General features: G+C 55.1%; 1 protein-coding gene across 3 annotated transcripts in view; it reads right to left on the bottom strand.

The window, feature by feature from the left end:
• Positions 1-19,226, bottom strand: part of EVL (Enah/Vasp-like) — a 67,608-nt gene that overhangs the window by 33,585 nt on the left and 14,797 nt on the right. Inside the window, exon 1 of one of the 3 annotated variants that reach the window (XM_060181059.1) lies at positions 12,306-12,456. The exons of 1 other annotated variant lie outside the window; for it this stretch is intronic. In XM_060181059.1, the coding sequence (XP_060037042.1) occupies positions 12,306-12,328 (23 nt within the window). In that variant the 5' untranslated portion in view covers positions 12,329-12,456. Of the gene's footprint in view, positions 1-12,305; positions 12,457-19,226 lie in introns of those variants that run through there. One more of the 3 variants, XM_007518332.3, reaches the window with a different exon arrangement.

The raw sequence follows: 19,226 nt of genomic DNA, 5'->3' as shown, positions 1-19,226 counted from the left end.
AGATGCATCACCTTAGTTTTGCAGAGTAATTAATAGTGAGTCAGGAATCGAACTCAGACCCCATGGAGTGGACTCACCTTTTCCTGTCCACCTGCCTGAGCCTTTGCATTTGGAGAGCGTCTCCTGCGGGCAGAATATGCCCGGTGCCGACATTCTTACCTGGTCTGACCATCTCTGTCCCTGGAGAATTTAGTCCATTTACGTTCAACGTGCTGCTATGGCTGGAGCCTGGGCTACCATTTGCTGTTTGTCTCATCTGCTTTCTCCCTTGTTTCTCTCTCCCTGCAAGTAAAGCATCTGCGCGGATTCCATTTTGTTTTCTCTGTGGATTTTCAGTTTTGCTTCTATAGTATTTGCTAGGGTGAGGTCCCTCCACTAAGTCTGAGTGGGATCACCAACATCACCCAGGAACGCACGGTCTCTGGTGTCATCGTTTGAATCTCAATCCCACTCAGGCCGTTGGTGCTAGGCCTCTAGAAAGTTCTAGGAATCTTCATTTCACACATGCACCGCCAGCCCTCAGCCAGTCACCACAGTGAATGTCCTACACTTGACTCTGCTGTCCTTAGCGCATCCACAACACTCCTTGCTCTTCTCTGTTCCAGCAGCCTCACAGTCCAGTTTCTGCCTCCTCAACTCCTGAATGTCACTTTTCAGCATGCGTCCTACCCCTCAGCACCCAGGCCAGAGAGAGACCCTGACAGAAAGTGGGCTCCCCATTGTGATCAAAACTGCTTGGTACTGGAACATGAATAGACACACTGACCAGTGGACTAGAATTGAGAGCCCAAAAGTAAGCCCCCACACCTATGGACACTTTGACAAAGGTGCCCAGACTATTAAATGGGGGAAAAGAGAGTCTCTTCAACAAATGGTGTTGGAAAAATTGGGTTGAAATGTGCAGAAGAATGAAACTGAACCACTGTATTTCACCAACACAAAAGTAAACTCCAAACGGATCAAGGACTTGATCATTATAAAGTAGCTAATCAAATAGTTTTTATTTAGACCTAGATAACCCCTCACCTATTACCTTTTCACTTCCCTCAATCACTCCAAGGCTAACCTTGTCAGACAATGTAAGGTCTGTAACAGCTGGGTAAGGGCACAAGACTACCTGGCCACCCCATCACTCGGGGCCCTAGTCAGGGTGTCCTGGGGTTCCCACAGACATGATATTAGACCAGAAACTATCAAATGCTTAGAGGAAAGTATTGGCAGAACTCTTTTCCATATAAATTTTCAAGATACCTTCAATGAAACGAGTCCAAATATAAAGAAGACTAAATCAAAAACAAACCAGTGGGACTACATCAAGTAAAAAAGCTTCTGCACAGCAAACGAAACCACTACCCAAAGAGACCTCTCACAGAATGGGAGAAGATACAGAGCTCACTTAATTCAGCAACAAGGAGACAAATGACCCCATCCAAAAATGGGAAGACAGCATAAACAGACTATTCTCCACAGAAGAGATCCCAAAGGCCGAGAAACACATTGAAAAAATGCTCCAAGTCACTGACTGTCAGAGAAATGAAAATAAAGACATCAATGAGATACCACTTCACTTCTGTCAGAATATCACACATCAGAAAAGGTAGCAGCAACAAAAGGCTGTGGGGTCAAAGGAACCTTCCTGCACTGCTGGTGGGAATGTCAGTGGGTCCAACCCTGTGGAGAGCAGTCTGGAGACTCTCAGAAGGCTAGAAATGGACCTACCCTATGATCCTGCAATTCCTCTCCTGGGGATATATCCTAAGGAACCCAACACACCCATCCAAAAAGATCTGTGTACACCTATGATCACAGCCGCATAATCTGTAATAGCCAAAACCTGGAAGCGACCCAGGTGTCCAACAACAGATGAGTGGCTGAGCAAGCTGTGGTCTATATACACAATGGAATACTACTCAGCTATTAAAAATGGGAACTCACCTTCTTCACCCCATCTTGGCTGGAGTTTGAAGATACTATGTGAAGTGAGATAAGTCAGAAACAGAAGGATGAATATGGCATGATCTCACTCATAGGCAAGTTGAAAAACAAGATCAGAAGGGAAAACACAGAGCAGAACTTGGACTGGAGTTATTAGTGTCCTGCACCAAAGGAAAAGACTCGGGAGTGGGGGGGAGGGGTCAGGTCCTGGAACAGGATGGCAGAGGAGGACCTAGTGGGGGCTGTGTTGTTATGTGGGAAAGTCATGCATGTACAAACTATTGTACTTTACTGTCCACAGTAAACCATTAATCTCAATAAAGGAATGAAGGAAGGAAGGAAGGAAGGAAGGAAGGAAGGAAGGAAGGAAGCGGGACCCCATGGGCCTTGAGACGGGGTTCTTCACCCACCAAGGCAGCAAGGCCACACTGCTTTGTGTGAGAGTTGACCTCTTGTGCGTCTTCAGGGGACTCTGTGTTTGTTTTTCTCCTCACTTCTCTCTGGGGCCATTAAAGTCCCCACAGCCATCACTGTACTGAAGCTGTGAGCACAGGTGCAGAGCTCTCTCCTGTGAGGGCGGGCCTTTCCTTGCCCTCCCTTCCTCTCCTCCACGGCAGCTTTCGATGCCCCTTACTTTCACTAAGTGAGGGCAGGAAGAGTGTGCAGCGTCTCCCTTCCTGCAGAAGCCGGTGAGCAGAGAGAGGGCCTTGGCATCCGCTCTCAAAGGGGCAAAGGAAGTGACAGCCACAGAGGCGGACAGCTGCATCTCTGAGAGGTGTGAGCAGAGAGGTGAGGTCAGACAGACTTCAGAGATGCAAAGCCACCTGCCACACAAGATGAGAAATGTCCCCGGTTCGGCCCCCCCCCCCGCCTTGGAATGTCCACTGCCGAGGGTCACTACCCAGAGCACCGTGGGGTCTGACCCTGGGTCTATAGCATCAGGTGACAGAGTGGAAAAGTGTCTGCTATTACTCACAGCTAGCCCTTAGAAGCCGCCTCAGAGTTTATGGTAATGAGGGCACTTTTGGAAAGTCCCAGATGGGCACTGGTTGGGTTGAAACTCCCACCTCCAACCTTGCCCTCTGAGCATTGGGGGGCAGGGGGCCCAGACACCGTGCCGGTGGGCCGCACTCTCTAGAGGCTGTGCAGCCCTCCCTCTGACAGCTCGCCCGCCTCTGGCGTCCAATCACCTAGTGACTAAACTGTTGTCCTGCTGCTGGGTGGACAGAGAAGGTGTCTGAACACCACGGAGTCTCAGCCACAAGGCAGATGGCAGCTCTGGGCCCAGTGGTGGCGCACCTGGTTGGGCGCACATGTTACAATGCACAGGACTGGGGCTTGAACCCCACTCCCCACCTGCAAGGGAGGAAGCTTCATGTGTGGTAAAGCAGTGCTGCAGGCCTCTCTCTCTCTCTCTCTCTCCTCCTTTCTCAATTTCTCCCCGTTCTATCACAGAAACAGAGTGGACTGGCAGTACTGGGGGGAGGAGAGTGCACATTGGGGGACAGGGGTTAAGAGGCGTGGAGTCACTTATAGGACAAATGCGTTGGGGCCGAGACACAGAGCACCTGGTTGAGCGCACACGTTACCATGCACAGACCTGGGTTCATGACCCCCACCTGCGGGGAGGGTGGGGGAAGGGAAGCTTCACAAGTGGTGAAGCAGGTCTGCGGGGGTCTCTCTTTCTCTCTCCTTCTCCCCTCTCAATATCTCTCTGTCCTATCAGGAAAAAAAAAACAACAAACAACAGTCGTGGTGGTAGATAGCATAAAGTTATGTGAACAGACTTTCATGCTTAAGGCTCTGAAGTCCCAGGTTCAATTCCCTGCACCACCATAAGCCAGAGCTGAGCAGTGCTCGGCAGGGGGGCGGGGAGTTATGAGGACGGGATGCAGTGTGTGGTCTGGTGCCAGCACATGTAAATGCTCTGAGTCAGCAGATATCAAAGACCTATTTATTTATTTATTTATTTATTTATTTGTGTTTGACACCTGCAGACTTGCTTCACCGCCTGTGAAGTGACTCCCCTGCAGGTGGGGAGCCGGGGGCTCAAACCGGGATCCTCCCGCCGGTCCTTGGGCTTTGCGTCACCTGCGCTTAACCCGCTGCGCTACCGCCCGACTCCCAAGCTCTCTATTTATTAACAAGAGGGAGGGAAGGACAGAGGAATGGAGGGGGAGGGAGAGCCAGAGCATCACTCTGGCACTCATGACTCTGGAGACTGAACTGGGGACCCCACCCGTGTGAGCCCAGAGTCCCACCTACTGCATTGCACCACCTCACAGTTACAAGGCCTCATTGCACAGCACAAAGCCTTGTGACTTGCTGTGGAGAAAGAGGGTGATCCAACGTACTGTGGTGTCACTTCACCGTGTACGTAACTGCCAGATGAAAGAGCGCTTATGCCCATAGACGCCTGACACGAATAGGGTGTCACACTTGACAAGCCTCAGAACTAAACGGAGCCAGGCCACAGAGACTCAGCACAGTGAGGGCAGCGGGCAGAGCTCCCTATCACTGCTGCGCTGACGCTAGTTTGGAATGACGACATTTTGGATACGTTGTTGGACTGTATCGGCTCTTTTTACTCCCTCCCTCCCTTCCTATGGCTCCAAGGGCCTAGACAGTAACGGCACTGAGCTACACTTTTAAATTCTCTATGCTGAGAAAGAGAGAGAGCGAGAGGCTGACCACATCTCCACTCCAGCAAGCATGGAGGCCCCAGGTGCTGCCCACGGTACTCCCTTTCTGGGCTCCATGGCTGCCAAGGCGTGCACTCTACCCTTGGAGCCCACTCCCAAGCCCCTCTGACGCTTCCTAACGGAGCCATGGGATATGAAGTTTCACATGTGGTTGCCGAATGGTTCCCGTTGTGCTCCTGTAACTGGCGCTGGTGGAGAACGGGGCAGCCCGACCCGGTTCGGCTAAGCTCACTTCACAAGCATCCAGTGAATGCAAAAGTCACCAACTCTTCTATCAAGGGCAAAGCTTCAGCCAGCGGTTTCTAGCCCAGGTGTTACTGGCACACGGACGTACCTGGGGAAACCATGAGGCTGACATACTTCTTCCTAGAAGCTGAGATGGAATCTTGTTTGATAACAGTTCAAATGTCACGCCCAGGACATACCTGGTATGGTTGCTTCCAGAGATTATTATTATAATATATAGCGTAGTACTAGATATTACATTTAAGATGCGTTATCTACTGAGGCCCTCCAGTGTGCTGGGATTTTGGCATTGGTGACTGTTGCTTCTATCTCAACAACGAGTTGGTTTTTACTGCCAGGGGTTTGCTGGAGCCCCTCAGAGAGAGGCTGAGGGACGGAAGGGAGCTTGCCTGCCAGGCTGGCGCCCTGCTTGTGCCCCTGGAGCCACAGGCCAGGGGACTGAGGGCAAGTCTAGAGCAAGGCAGGTGCCAGTCTGCCCTCTCTGCCTGGCCGGTGCCCGCGGCTCTCTTCTCGTGCTAAGACTTTCTCGTACTCGAGTTTCTGCTGGGCTCCTAATTCTTTCAGGTGTGGCCGCCGGAGGGGTGGCTGTTAGAGCCCGGGGCTCTCCCGGGGCACCCTGGGGCGCCTCCTGTTCTCCATCCCAGGGTCCTTACAGGGGCCACACTGCCCCCTCCCGGCAGCTTCAGGAGAAAAGCCGGAGAATGGCCCAGTAGCCGGGTTCTACAGCCCAGATTCCGGCGCTCACGGTGACCTTTCCCAGTGCTCCTGGGGTGGTGTGGGGGGCGGGGGATCCCCCTCTCTGAGCTGCTGGTGGGGTGCACACCGTGAGCAGGGTACCCTGTCAGTCACAGAGCTGTCCCAGCTGCCCCCTCCTTTGCCCTCCAGTGAGAGACAGCTAGTAACTTCCCAGGACACAGACGGGGCAGTGAATGTTCTCAATTCTGTTTCCTGTGGGAAATGACCCCCAGGGCCCCTCCCAGTCGGCCCTGGGAAAGCCGGAGTGCCCACGGCAGAGGCCAGAGCTTGGGGCCACAGAGTCCTGGTCAGGCCTTCCAGAGCCACCTGCCGCCTTAGTCTGCTACTGGACTCCAATCACCACAAACCTCGTGGCCAGTCAGATCACCGTGGACGGGACTGCGGGCCCTGCTCCACCCCAGGTGTATCTTTCTAGAAGGAATGATGCTCCAGGAAGCAAACAAAATTCTTATTCTTTGTCTGACTTAAGAAAGATTTATTATTATATTCTTTATTTACTACATATGCGGGAGTTTGACATGAGGCAGAGAAAAGTGGGGGGAGAAAGAGAGAGAGGAATCAGAGTGCGGCTGGGGAGCGTGGGGCCAGGTGTGGAAGTCTGATGCGCTCGCTGTCAGTCCAGTCAGTCCCCAGTCACCACTGTGCAAATCACGCCCGGTGTCACAACACAAGAAGTTTATTTCAAACAGGTGCAGATCCCCCCACCACTACACACACCCCCTAGGACCCTCCCTCCAGCAGGAAGATCGGTCTGGGTGTGCAGAGCTGTGGAACGTTTCTTTTCCTGACCGATCGTTGTTGAGAAGAACCAGACATTCTGATGGGAGCACCAAGCCGGCAACGCTCTAGCAATTCCCTTAAAAAACACAGATGGGCACATCTGAGGGAATGAATAGTGTAAAAAAAAAAAAAAGACCAACACACACACACACAAACACTTGAATGAAATGTACCATTCTGGAACTGTCCGCAGATTTCTTGCTGCCAGGGACATGTCAGAAAAAGCACAAAATAAACTTCCTTAGCCGTCCAAACTGGGGTACAACGTCGTGTGTGAGAGAAACACGGTTCTGGAGTTTCCAACTCACTGATTTCATTGCTCCTCCCACTACCCCCACTAAAGACAGCAAAAGCACCACTCAGAAAGCAAATTTAAGAAATAAAATCTCATTCAAAAATGTCAGCTCAGGGAGCCGCGGTAGTGCAGGTGGCGCAAACTGCAAGACTGGTGGAAGGATCCCGGTTTGAGCCCCCGGCTCCCCACCTGCAGGGGAGTCGCTTCCCAGGCGGTGAAGCAGGTCTGCAGGTGTCTGTCTTTCTCTCCCCCTCTCTGTCTTCCCCTCCTCTCTCCATTTCTCTCTGCCCTATCCAACAACAACGACATCAATAACAACAATAAAACAACAAAGGCAACAAAAGGGAATAAATAGATAAATAAATAAATGTTTTAAAAAATGTCATCTCTAACATACCACTCTTCAGAGCCTGGAGATGTGGAAGACAAAGCTTATTCATTCACCCAACAATGGCTAATTATCCTTCGCATAGATGTGATGCTGGGCACCTGAACAGAACTTGGTAACTGACAACTCAGAGCTTTGCTTTTGAAATTTTAAAATATTTATTGATCTATTTTATTATTCTTAAAAATATTTATTTATTTCCTTTTGTTGCCCTTGTTTTATTGTTGCAGTTACTGATGTCATCGTTGTTGGGGATAGGACAGAGAGAAATGGAGAGAGGAGGGGAAGACAGAGAGGGAGGGAGAGAGAGAGAGAGAAAAGTATAGTTAGAGGGAGCAGGTGGTGGTGCACCTGATCAAGTGCTCATATTACAGTGCTCAAGGACCCAGGTTCAAGCCCCTGGTCCCCACCTGCAGGGGGGAAAGCCTCACGAGTGTTAAAGCAGGGCTGCAGGTGTCTCTCTGTCTCTATCCAATAATAAATAAGTAAAAACTATTTAAAAAAACAGATGTAGTTATAGAAATAATGGTCAACCCACAGCTGTGACCTTGGGAGGACTACTGTATTTTCCAGGGGAGGGAATGGGGATGCAGAACTCTGGTGGTGGGAATGCTGTGGAATTGTACCCCTGTCATCTTATAATTTTGTAAGTCACTAGGAGAAGAAAGAGGAGGAGGAGGAAAAAGAGGAGAAGGAAGAGGAGGAGAAAAAAAAGTAGGAGAAGGAAGAGATGGAGGAGGAGAAGGAGGAGAAGGAGGAAGAGAAGGAGGAAGAGAAGGAGGAGGAGAAGGAGGAGGAGAAGGAGAAGGAAGAGAAGGAGGAGAAGGAGAAGGAGGAGAAGGAGGAGAAGGAGGAGAAGGAGGAGGAAGAGAAGGAGGAGGAGAAGGAGGAGGAGGAGGAGAAGGAAGAGAAGGGCTGAGGCAGCTGAGGCATGGCAGTGAGGAGGCAGCCAGACCTCTGTCACGGGTTCAAGCCCACTCGTGGCAGCGGGCCACACCTGTGCGCGAGCCCCATGTGCCTTCCCTCCTGGGCTGCAGCTTCCAAGTGAACGTGCCAGGACCTCCCGTGCCGCCCACGCTGCGGCCAGCTCAGAGCGTCTGTGGGCGCCTGCTGGCCTCGAGCACTTCCTGTCCTCTGCCTGCTGGCCGCACCCAGGCTCCCTCCTCAGACACGAGCGGATGTGGAAGAGGCCCCACTGTCCCCGTCGCTGTCCTCTGGCCTCCGGGAGCCTCCAGCAGAGACTGGCAGATGGGGGAGGCTGAAGCAAAGGGGAGAGCGCGCAGTGGTGGAGCTCAGGACTTGAATGCCTGAGCTGAGCGGGCTCCTCCCTCTGACATGAGCTCGGCTTCTTAACACCCCCACAGTAACGAGCACAGACAGCAGGCGCTGAGTGAGCATGTGAGGCCCCAGCTCAGCTGAGGGCGATCGAGGAGTCAAACGCGCTCTACCCCCAGGAGCCCTCCGGCTAGTCAAGAGAAAATGATCCAGAACAACGAGGCAACAGACTCTCTGCCTTAGGGAGTCCACCTTGCCCCTGCAGGTGGGGAGTGGGGCTTGAACCCAGGTCCTTTTGCGCTACTGCCCAGCCCCCGACTGCTTCATTAATTCTTTTTTTTTTTTTAAATCTAGAAAGAGCAAGGAAGTCAGAGTAAAGTGAGAGAGATCACAGCCCCGTTCCACTATGCTCGGTGCTCCGTTGTGGTGCTAGGCCTGGCACCCAGGGCCTCAGGCATGCTCCCATGGCATGTGCTCTACTGGCTGAGCCCTCTCCAGACCTCTGTTTTGTTGTTGTTTTAATGAAAGAGATTATTTCCATGGCCCAGGAGGCGGCCCAGTGGGTAGTGTTCAACCTGCCAGCATGAGGTCACAGATGACGGAGTGATGCTCTGGTTCTCTCTTCCTTGTTAATAAACACCCCATGCCCATTTTTAAAAAAGAGACTGTGGGAGATGAAAGCAAGCAGAGTTTTTAAAAGTAGCAGTTGAGGTGATCAGGTGGTAGCGCACCAGGTTAGTGCCAAGCACGGGGACCAACGCAAGGATCCCGGTTCGAGCCCCCGGCTCCCCAACTGCTGGGGGGAGTCGCTTCACAGGTGGTGAAGCAGGTCTGCAGGTGTCTGTCTTTCTCTCCCCCTCTCTGTCTTCCCCTCCTCTCTCCATTTCTCTCTGTCCTATCCAACAACGACAGCAATAACAACAACAAAGGGGAAAAAAGTAGCAGTTGAATTGCTAGACCTTAGCTGACGGCGGCCCCCACTGATTCCAGAACACAGAATTCAGAATGGCCAGTGCCCGGTGACAGTAAACCTCTCCGCAGCCCCTCAGCACCACAGCCGAGCTCTGTCTGTCGGTCCTGCACTCCTGTCCTTACCCCTTCTCCTCAAAGCCAGGCCTTCCTGTAAGCGAGGAACGAAGGCCCAGAGAAATGGGGCCATGATGGGTCACAGCTTTAGAGTTTACATGGTAAGGCCTGACTTTGCTCTTGACTAACTCCGCACTTTGGGCGGGGAGTCCCCCAGCCCCAGCCTCGGCCCCGGCCCACAGCGGAAGCACCGATGTCTTAGGATTCCAGACCCAAGCCACCGCTCCTCTTTGGGTAATGCTCAGAATAACTGCAACACTGATTTGCTAGTGGAAAATGACGGCACTTTAAAATCTATTTGTTTTGCCATCCTAAGCGCTAAATTATTTGCTTCCCAAAATACCATCTTGCTCGTGGCTAATCAGACATATGTCAGGCGCAACTGTCAGGCTGATGAAACTCCTCCGTCCCACCCCCTCTCCCTCCACTCTTGCCCTGTGGCCATTGCCTCCAGTCAGGCGTGCCCCCAGCGAAGACCTGGATGGCCGTCGCACACAGGGGAGCAAAGACAGAGCCACCACCAGCCCTCAGCGAGGGGGTGTGGCCCGCTGAGTCCAGAGGCTTGCCACACCTGCACGTCACTATCACAAGGATTTAATGACCAGCTATTTGCTAATCCCAGAGCTGATGTGACATTAACGGAGGGCGGTGATAGCAGGTGATGAAGCCACCTCCCTGTTCCTGGAGGTGGAGGACACAGTAAGCTGTCATCCTGGAGGGAGCGCTGCAGGGGCCAGCCAGAGCTGTGAGAGCCAGGAGGACGGGCCAGTCTGTTCTGGGGGGGGCTGTTTCCCTCCTGCTCCCCACTCTTCACACAGGCCAGGAGGTGTGTCAGGCAGTGCGAGGGGACAGAGGGGCGTGCTGGTCGGGGAGGAAAGGTGCCTCCCCAGGCTGGGTGTCTCTAGGAATGAAGCTGCCTCCATCCAACCCCTTTATCTGCTGGGTGGCGTCAGGCCAAGTCCCAATGTCTCTGAGCCTTCATTTGTGTCAAAAGCCGTTTATTAAATATCTACTTGGGGCACAGCCAGAAGTGAACAAAAACAGAGCTGACATGCTGCGGAGGGGAGACAGGGCCAAGAAAACAGGGAGTTAGTTAACTGGCTCGGTGTGGGGGAGCCATCTGGGAGCAGGCAGGGGTCAGGGCAAGGTCTGGGCAAAGACCTGCGGGGTCGGGGGTCCAAGCCACAGGGCCCCTGTGTGTCAGGGCCAGAGCTCGGCCAGTGTGGAGAGGCTGCTGTGAAGGTGGCTCGCTGTCCTGGCTGGGGTCTGGGCAGGGAGGGGCACCTGCAGGCCTGAGGTCACAGTTCAATCCCTGCCACCACCTCCAGCGAGTGCTGAGCAGGGCTCTGGTCTCTCTCCACGAGAGTCAGCAAACACATCTACGAAGGGGAATTAGAAGTACAGGGTCTCGGAAGTGGACAAGGAGCTGTCTGTCTAGTCACTACCGCCGCGGCCCTGTGGCCTCGGGGTTGCGGGGTGTGGCCTGTACCCACACATCCCAGAGTCCTCGCTTCCCGTGGACTCACGGATACAGAATCTATGGTGGCAAAGTGATGTGTCACCTCGCCTCGCTCTAAGGCGCTTGCCTGGCCTTGGAGGGCGCTCAGAGGTAGAGCACAGGACTTGCATGTGTGACATCCTGAGCTCAGGTCCCGGGAGCACATATGCCAGAGTGATGCTCTGGGTCTTTCTTATTAATAAAGATTAAAAAAATATTAGAAGAAGAAGAACCCAGGACCTCGTAGCCTCAGGTGTGAAGGTGTGAAAGTCTTTCGCATGACCACTGTGCTGTCCCCAGTCCAGCTCTGGGCTCTTAGGGGACAAGTTTGCTGAGAGGTATCCCGTCGCCTGGTTATGACATGCAGGAGAGGCTGTGTGGAGCGCTCTCTCTCTCTCTCTCTCTGTCTCTCTCTCTCTCAGGACGCCGGTGAGGGCTTCTCCACGTGGAATAAATGTCAACAAGGAGACACATGCCACAAGGGCCAGAAAGGCTCACTCCGAGGCTGGGATTAGAACCCGGGACCCCCGGGCTCATTCCTAAGGATGGTTTTGTTGTAACCTGTCATGGAGAAGCGTGTCCTCTGGTGGAGCCAGCACACATGTCCTGGCCGCCACCAGAGCTCACTGACACATCCCTCTTCACTTCAGAGAACTACAGACACTCCCTCTCTCGTAGAGCCCCAGGTTGAGCAAGAGGGCAGGGGACATCTCTCAGAAACGGGGTAACTCCCTTATCCGCTCCCGTGTCTCCGCTTGTCACGGTGATCAGCCGACAGGGCGGGGGGGGGGGGGTGTAGAATGGGCTTCCCCCAGCCCAAGGCTCAGTTGAGCAAGAAGCTATAAGCAGTGCAGAGCCCACAGACTGGGGGCGGGGTGGGGGGCACAGGGCGTGGGGTGCAGGGCTGAGGTGCCCTTCATCCTGCCTCCCCCACCCGCGTGCCCGGAGACAGGCATGGGGGCAGGGGTGGGGGGTGCGGCGGGAGTCACAAAGACTCGAGCTGAGGGCGGTGACACGGCAGCCAGCGGAGAAGGCCTGGGTAACAGCCCGCTGCCAGCCCCCACCCCCCAGGACTGGGGCGCCTCCCCGAGCGAGCCGAGAGCCCAGCGATGAGGTGCGGCCAGTGCGTGGCCCGCCCCCGGCACCGGTCCCGCTGCAGAAGCTCGGCAGTGTGACAAAGAGGCAGACGAAACAAAAGGGGCCGCCCCGGCTCCGCTCTGCCCGCAGAGCCGCAGCCCACCGTCCCTGCACCCGCGCCCACCGGGTGGGGCCCCTTGGACCCTTCCCGCGGCAGCCCCCAGCTGTCACTGCACACAAAGCCGGCCGGCGCGCGGTGGAGCCTACCTGAATTCCTCACATGCAAACATGTCCTAGGCGGACGGAGGGGCCCTGGGGTGCGCTGCTCGCCGTCCGTCCGGGTGCAGGGCCCACCATTGAGCCCGATCGCCCGGGCACGGTGCGGGAGAAAGAGGCGGGGTCGGCCCCCCCACCCGCCCAATATTCCGAAAAGGCCCTCTGCAGACTGGGGCCTGCAGCCTCCAGCCCCGCCAGCTGCAGCCGAGCAGCCACCAGGGGAGGAGGCAGCTCCAGAACCATGTGACCCACCGGCGAGGCTGATGAATGCAGAGGCCCGGGCTCCGGATGGGCGCCGGGCTCCTGCAGAGGCTCAGCTCGCACCTGGGCTCCCGGGGTGCTGGGGAGACCAGGCACTGCCTGGACCCCCCCCACTCTCGCTGGAATGCTGCAGGCTGGGGGTTGGGGCTGGCAGCAGTGGAGACCAGCACTCCACTGGACCCCCACCCTCCTCCCACAGGGCTTCCCTGCTGGGACCATTCAGTGTGACGGTGGGGCGCAGAATCAGCCCCCCTCAGACCCCAGGCACTGGCATCTCACTGTCCCCCTACCGCACCTTATCTGAGCACAGATGTCTCAACTGCTTCCAGGCCACAGAAGTCACATCTATGAGGGGCGGCCTTCCCGCACTTTCTCTCTGAAGGGCTAGTGTCCCCTCAGAGCCCCAGTTAGGAGACAGGGACGGAGATGGAAAGCCAGAAGAGAGGAATGTTGGCTGGCGAGTGCACCCCAGGCCTAGAGGACAGGGCCTCAGAGCGTAGGGGCTCTTCTGGACCTGCTGTCAGGAGAGAGGCGGCGCAGGCACTGTGGTCAGGACTCTCTTGCCCTAACCGAAAGCCCCCTCTGAGACAGTTCCTACTTCCGACCCCTGCTCTGACCCTGCGGCTTCCTCCTTCCCCTTCTGGAACTCACCACAGGGGTCTTTCTGCATCTGACTTTGAGGACCCCCTGCCTGCAGCCCCGGGCACATCCAGTTTCAGTCTCTGGCTCTTTCTAGGAAACCTCTTCACAAGCCAGGCCCCCAGCTGGGCCTCCTTTCCCTGACCCGAGCCGCAGCCTGGATCATTCCCCGGCCGGCCCGGCCACGGGAGCCTGAGCTCAAACCTCCCGGCCTCCAGGAGCCTGACTGGGTGTGAGCCCTGGCACCGCACGGCAGTGTCATGGCAACAGAGAGAGCTCTGGTGCTGTGGTGTCTCTCGCTCTCTCAAAGTTCTCTCTCTCTCTCTCTCTCTGAGAAAGAGGCTCAGAGAGCAGAAATCTCGTGTGCACAAGGCCCAGCTCCGCAGGGAGAAAAACAAGGAAGAGTAACAGAGAAAACGAATGTTAGAGAAATTCACCCTATCAGAGGCTCGACGTCTCCTCCGGGAGAGCACGTCACCCAGGGTCAAATCCAAGTCCTGAGCGACAGCAGGGCTGCCAGCGGTGGGGGGCCGCCACCACACTGCTGTGCCAGGTGCACCTGAGACCGTCCCCGAGCATCCCCCCATTTCCCTGAACTGTGAAGTGACCTGCTCAGCGTCACAGGGTGGCACCAGGGGTAAAGTCAGGCCACCACAGGCACCACAGGCCTCCCTGGGCCCACTTCTTCACCCTCTATTTCAGAGAGAAGGAGGGAGAGTCAGAGTCAGAGGAGAGAGGAGGAAATCTATTATGCAGAGAATCCCCCTCTCCCCCCTCATGCAGTAAACAGCCACTGCGTATACAGTGATAAAGAATTGAGGGAGTCGGGCGGTAGCGCAGTGGGTTAAGCGCAGGTGGTGCAAAGCGCAAGGACCAGCCGAAGGATCCCGGTTTGAGCCTCTGGCTCCCCACCTGCAGGGGAGTCGCTTCACAGGCGGTGAAGCAGGTCTGCAGGTGTCTGTCTTTCTCTCTCCCCTCTCTGTCTTCCCCTCCTCTCTCCATTTCTCTCTGTCCTATCCAACAACGATGACATCAATAACCACAACAATAATAACTACAACAATAAAACAACAAGGGCAACAAAAGGGAATAAATAAATATCTTTAAAAAATAAAAGCTCATTGCCAGTAGACTCCCACAATTCCCACAATTAGGGGATGGGAAGGCTATCGGGGGAGGAGGGGATGAGCTGCGGGGAGGGAGGCGAAGGAAGACACCCCATGCCAGGCCCTGCCACAGCTTGAGGCCGAATGAGACTCAGTGAACCCACGGCACTGCAGCGCCGTGGAGCCGGGCTCTGACAGCTGCGGCACTGTCCGGGGATGTGGAATGTGTGTCTGGCCACTGTCCTTGGGCCAGTCACGGCAGCTTGCCGAGTCCGTTAGCCATGTGCACTGTGGGTAATGGGTCCTCTCCTGCCTCCTTGCAGACAGCCCATGAGAGACCCAGGGGACAGGGAGCAGCCATCAGAGCTGGTGATTCAGGAGGGCGCCCCACTCACGCCCAACCCGTCTCCGTTGGGCCAGGGCAGGCATCGGAAGGAGTCCCCCAGACCTCAGGAGCAGTTTATTCCTGAAAGCAACTGCTCAGCCAAGCAGCCGAGAGGACTCAAAGAAACACTCCGAACGGAGGAACTCAGAAGCTCCAGGAAAAGCAGCCCCCAGGTTCCTCCACCCGACGCTTTCCACCTCAAGATGCACTCGTTTCTGTCCAAGTGTGCTTTTCCAAAGAGCTAAAAGCGGAGCTCAAACAAATACAGACTCGCACGTGTCAAAGACACTCCAGCTTCTGAGTGAGGGAGTCCCAGAGCGGCAGGTCCAGACGCCACAGAGGAGCGCACCGAGTCAGGAACCGGGTGGAGGCCGGGAGGCACAGAAAGCTGCCATTGTTTTCATTTTATTTTTCATTTTCACAGAGGACTCCAGCTCAAGCTGATGGTGGTGCTGGGGATTGAACCACAGACCTCAGAGCCTCTGGTAGGAGTCTTTTTGCAGAAACATTGATTTTTTTTCCCCCCTCAGAGCTCTGCTGAGTTCTGGCTGATGGTGGTGCTATGGATTCAATTTGGAACCTAAGAGCCTCAGGAATGAGAGTCCTTTTTCAGAACCATTATTATTATTATTATTATTATTATTATACTATAATAATATTTTCCTAGAGCCCTGCTGAGTTCTGGCTGATGGTGGTACTTGGGATTGAACCTGGGACCTCAGAGCCTCTGGTAGGAGAGTCTTGGGCAGAACCATTATTATCACTAATTTATTATTACTTTTATTTTATTTTTGCAGAGCCTTGCTGAAGTCTGGCAGACCAGCAACAGACAGACAGGACAGCCCAGTGTCCCATGAAGCAATGAAACCGCCATTCACGGGGCTGCCCCTTCTGCTCCCAGGAACCACCTAGCCTCTCCTGGGCTGAACCCCGTGTAAGGGTGACGTCTGACCAGCTGATCCGACTTCACAAAGGCACGCGGCCCTTTAGCTCGACAGAGATGTTCTTGCAGGGCACAAGCAGCCGTTCCTCTGAGATTGACTCCCCCATCCCACCCCTGGCAGACACCTTCCTCCTGCCTGGCCGTCGGGGCTGCTCCAGTGGCCTCGTCTCCTGGACGACGTGGGCATGGCCTCACTCATGCCATCACCGCCTCTGACCTATCTCCCCGCACCAGTTTCTCTATTCATAACTGTGAGTGAGAGGCTAGACATCAGACCGTCCTCCATCTTACAGGGAGCCCCCTGGTGCCATCCCCCCGGTGCCATTCCCCGTGCTGCCACGTGCCAGGGCTCCACAGGCCCCCCACTCCTGCAGTCTCTTACTCTGAGAAAGACACCTCCTCCCATCTGAGTACCAACAGACGCCGGTGCCAATTCATGCCAAGACTCAGGAGGGCCTGAGCTTCTCAGGACTCCTCTGAACCCTGTGCAAATGATCACACTTTGGGCGAGGAGAGGAGCGTCTGATTCATGGGTGCTGATTCAGAGCCGCCCCCTCCCCCGGGTGCTGGCTATTCTGAGGCAGTCGCCATAATTAACTCCACGCGTGACTTCACACGGCTCCCCGCCACCCCTCTGGTTCCAACAAACCGGCATTAAGAAGTTAGAGTGCAGGCCCTGAGCAGGGTGCGGCGGCAGCACGGCCAAAGGAGACGTGCAATGAATCAGAGAGGGTCTGCTCATATCGGTGTTCTCCACAGAGGCGAGGGAGTCTGTGTGAATGAAGAGACAAGCCAGTCAGTTAACTGATCGTTCCCAGAACAGAAGGAGCGTCAGATTCCAAGGCCCTTCGGTGTGGTTAGTGCCTTAAGAAGCGGACTTCAGCAGACTGGTCCAGTGGGTGGCGTCTTCGGGGGAGAAGGCCTTGGCCCACTGGAGTCCCAGCTGAGAACACCGGTGGGCTGACCAGCTCGTGAGCAAACACTGATTTCTCACCATCCAGATGCTCAGGTCACCACAGTGGGTCACAGGCCTTCTTGCAGGGTGGTGGTGGTGGGGGTTTCATGTGGGGTCACTTCATGAGGGCGCTAATCCCACCTGACAGGGCCCCAAATGCTCCACCACCTGATGCCACACCTTGGGGGTTAGGACTGAAGCATGTGAAGTGGGGGTGCAGATCTCAGACCACGCTGGAGAGAGACCAAGTGGATGGACACTGCGGGGGCTTCTCGCGCCTACGGGCAGAGCAGGGACAGACGCTGTGCCCCCCGCCCAACATCAGTGTCAAGTGTGGACGCACAGGATTGCGAGGGGACACGAATCCCCCAGAATGCTAGTTTGTTTCGAGCGGTACCAGAGACAGGGGCAAGGGCGCTGTGCATGTGTGACAGCGCAGGCACCCGGCTGTTTACTCAGTTCTGTAGCGAGAGGGAGTGGAAAGGGGGAGCGAGAGCCAGGGAGAGACTCGACAGCACTGCTCCACCATCCGCGGAGCTGCCTTGGTGCTGCCTCTGGGGCCGCACGTGGTGCTGGGGGCTGAACCGTGCGCAAGGCTCAGGGGTGGCGAAGCACGAGTGCTGGGGATCGCCTCCCAGCATCGGCGATGAAGAGATTTTTTTTATCTTGAAGGAGGGAAAGTAAAAAAAGAGAGGGTCAGACATGTATTTACAAACTCAGGCTGCGGAGGGCTGAAGGCACTGCAGCGGTTCAGGGTAGGGTTCCACGCAGCCCCTTCCCAACTTGCAAGGTGAAAAAGAATCTTCCCGGAGTTGGGCGGTGGTCAGCGGGTTAAGCGCAGGTGGTGCAAGCACAAGGACCTGGCGTAAGGATCCCGGTTCGAGCCCCACCTGCAGGGGAGTCGCTTCACAGGCGGCGAAGCAGGTCTGCAAGGTGTCTGTCTTTCTCTCCCCCACTCTGTCTTCCCCTCCTCTCTCCATTTCTCTCTGTCCTATCCAACAGTGATGACAACAATAACAACAATAAAACAACAAGAGCAACAAAAGGGAATAAATAAATATTAAAGGGAGCTGGGTGGTGGCGCAGCGGTTAAGCGCAGGTGGCACTAAGCGCAGGGACCGGCATGAGGATCCCGGTTCGAGCCCCTGGCTCCCCACCTGCAGGGGAGTCGCTTCACAGGCGGTGAAGCAGATCTGCAGGTGTCTGTCTTTCTCTCCCCCTCTCTGTCTTCCCCTCCTCTCTCCATGTCTCTCTGTCCTATCCAACAGTGATGACAACAATAACAACAATAAAACAACAAGAGCAACAAAAGGGAATAAATAAATATTAAAGGGAGCTGGGTGGTGGCGCAGCGGTTAAGCGCAGGTGGCACTAAGCGCAGGGACCGGCATGAGGATCCCGGTTCGAGCCCCTGGCTCCCCACCTGCAGGGGAGTCGCTTCACAGGCGGTGAAGCAGATCTGCAGGTGTCTGTCTTTCTCTCCCCCTCTCTGTCTTCCCCTCCTCTCTCCATTTCTCTCTGTCCTATCCAACAACGACGACATCAACTACAACAACAACAACAAAAAAGACAACAAGGGCAACAAAAGGGAAGATAAATAAATAAAATTACAAAAAAATGTAAATAAAAATAAATAAATAAATAAATTATTATTAAAGAGAAAAAGAATCTTCCTTCTTTGGCATGTCCTGATGGGAGACAGCTGTGGGGAGGGGAGGGGCAGGTGAGGGACGGGAAACAGGGCTGGTGTCCGAGGGCTGTGGTCTGGAGGCCTGGCTGGGTAGGTGTATTCTCGTCCCTCAGAGAGGCAGCGTCTCTTTGTCCCGTTTCTCTCTGACACTCAGGCCTCTCTATCTCTGGTCTCCTGCGGAAGCAGAGATACGGGGTACTTCTCCTCATCCGGAACAGCACCGCTCCTTGGTCTCCCAGTGTCCCCCTTGCGTGACCTGTGTAGCAGGGTTTGTATTCCTGGCTTATGGTGGTGCGGGGGATTGAACCTGGGACTTCAGAGTTTCAGGCTTGGGAGTCCCTCATATAAGCATTATGCTACCTACCCCTGCCTCGTATTCCTTCTTACCAAAACCTCTGGCACCCAGGCTGTACGTCACGAGGTACTGATCAGGACCTTCTCAAAGAGTGGCTGAGGCCATCCTGGGACTGTCAGACACGCCTACAGCTGGAATGGTCTGCCCCCCCATATATGGAGGAGCAGGGGGATCACAGGCCCTGGAGGCTTCTGGGACATCGCTGCATCACGTGAAAACAACGGCACTGAGAGCTGCAGAGGCCCCATTGATGTGGAGGTGACGGAGGTCCCTCTGTCATTTAATCCCAGTCACAGGGTGGTGGCGGCCTTGGTCTCTCCACTCTTCTTAGTGTGCTCGCCCTTTGCACCAGTGGCTCTCCGGAGTAGGGTCACCCGCCAGCTGACAGCCTCCCCTGGGAGCGTGTGTGAGGGCTACATCTCTAGTCCCCTCCCTGGGTGAACAGCAGCAGAGCCCTGGCGGGGGATGGGCCGTCACTCGGGGTGGGGGGGAGAGGTCCTGTGTTCTCTCCACAGGATGAGCGGTTCTGTCCCCGATCACCAGTGTAGCCCCTGTGTACGTGCTCCCCAGTGGGGAGG

Source organism: Erinaceus europaeus, chromosome 22 (genome assembly GCF_950295315.1).
Source record: "Erinaceus europaeus chromosome 22, mEriEur2.1, whole genome shotgun sequence".
NCBI lineage: Eukaryota > Metazoa > Chordata > Mammalia > Eulipotyphla > Erinaceidae > Erinaceus > Erinaceus europaeus.
This window is presented reverse-complemented; position numbering and strand designations above follow the sequence as displayed.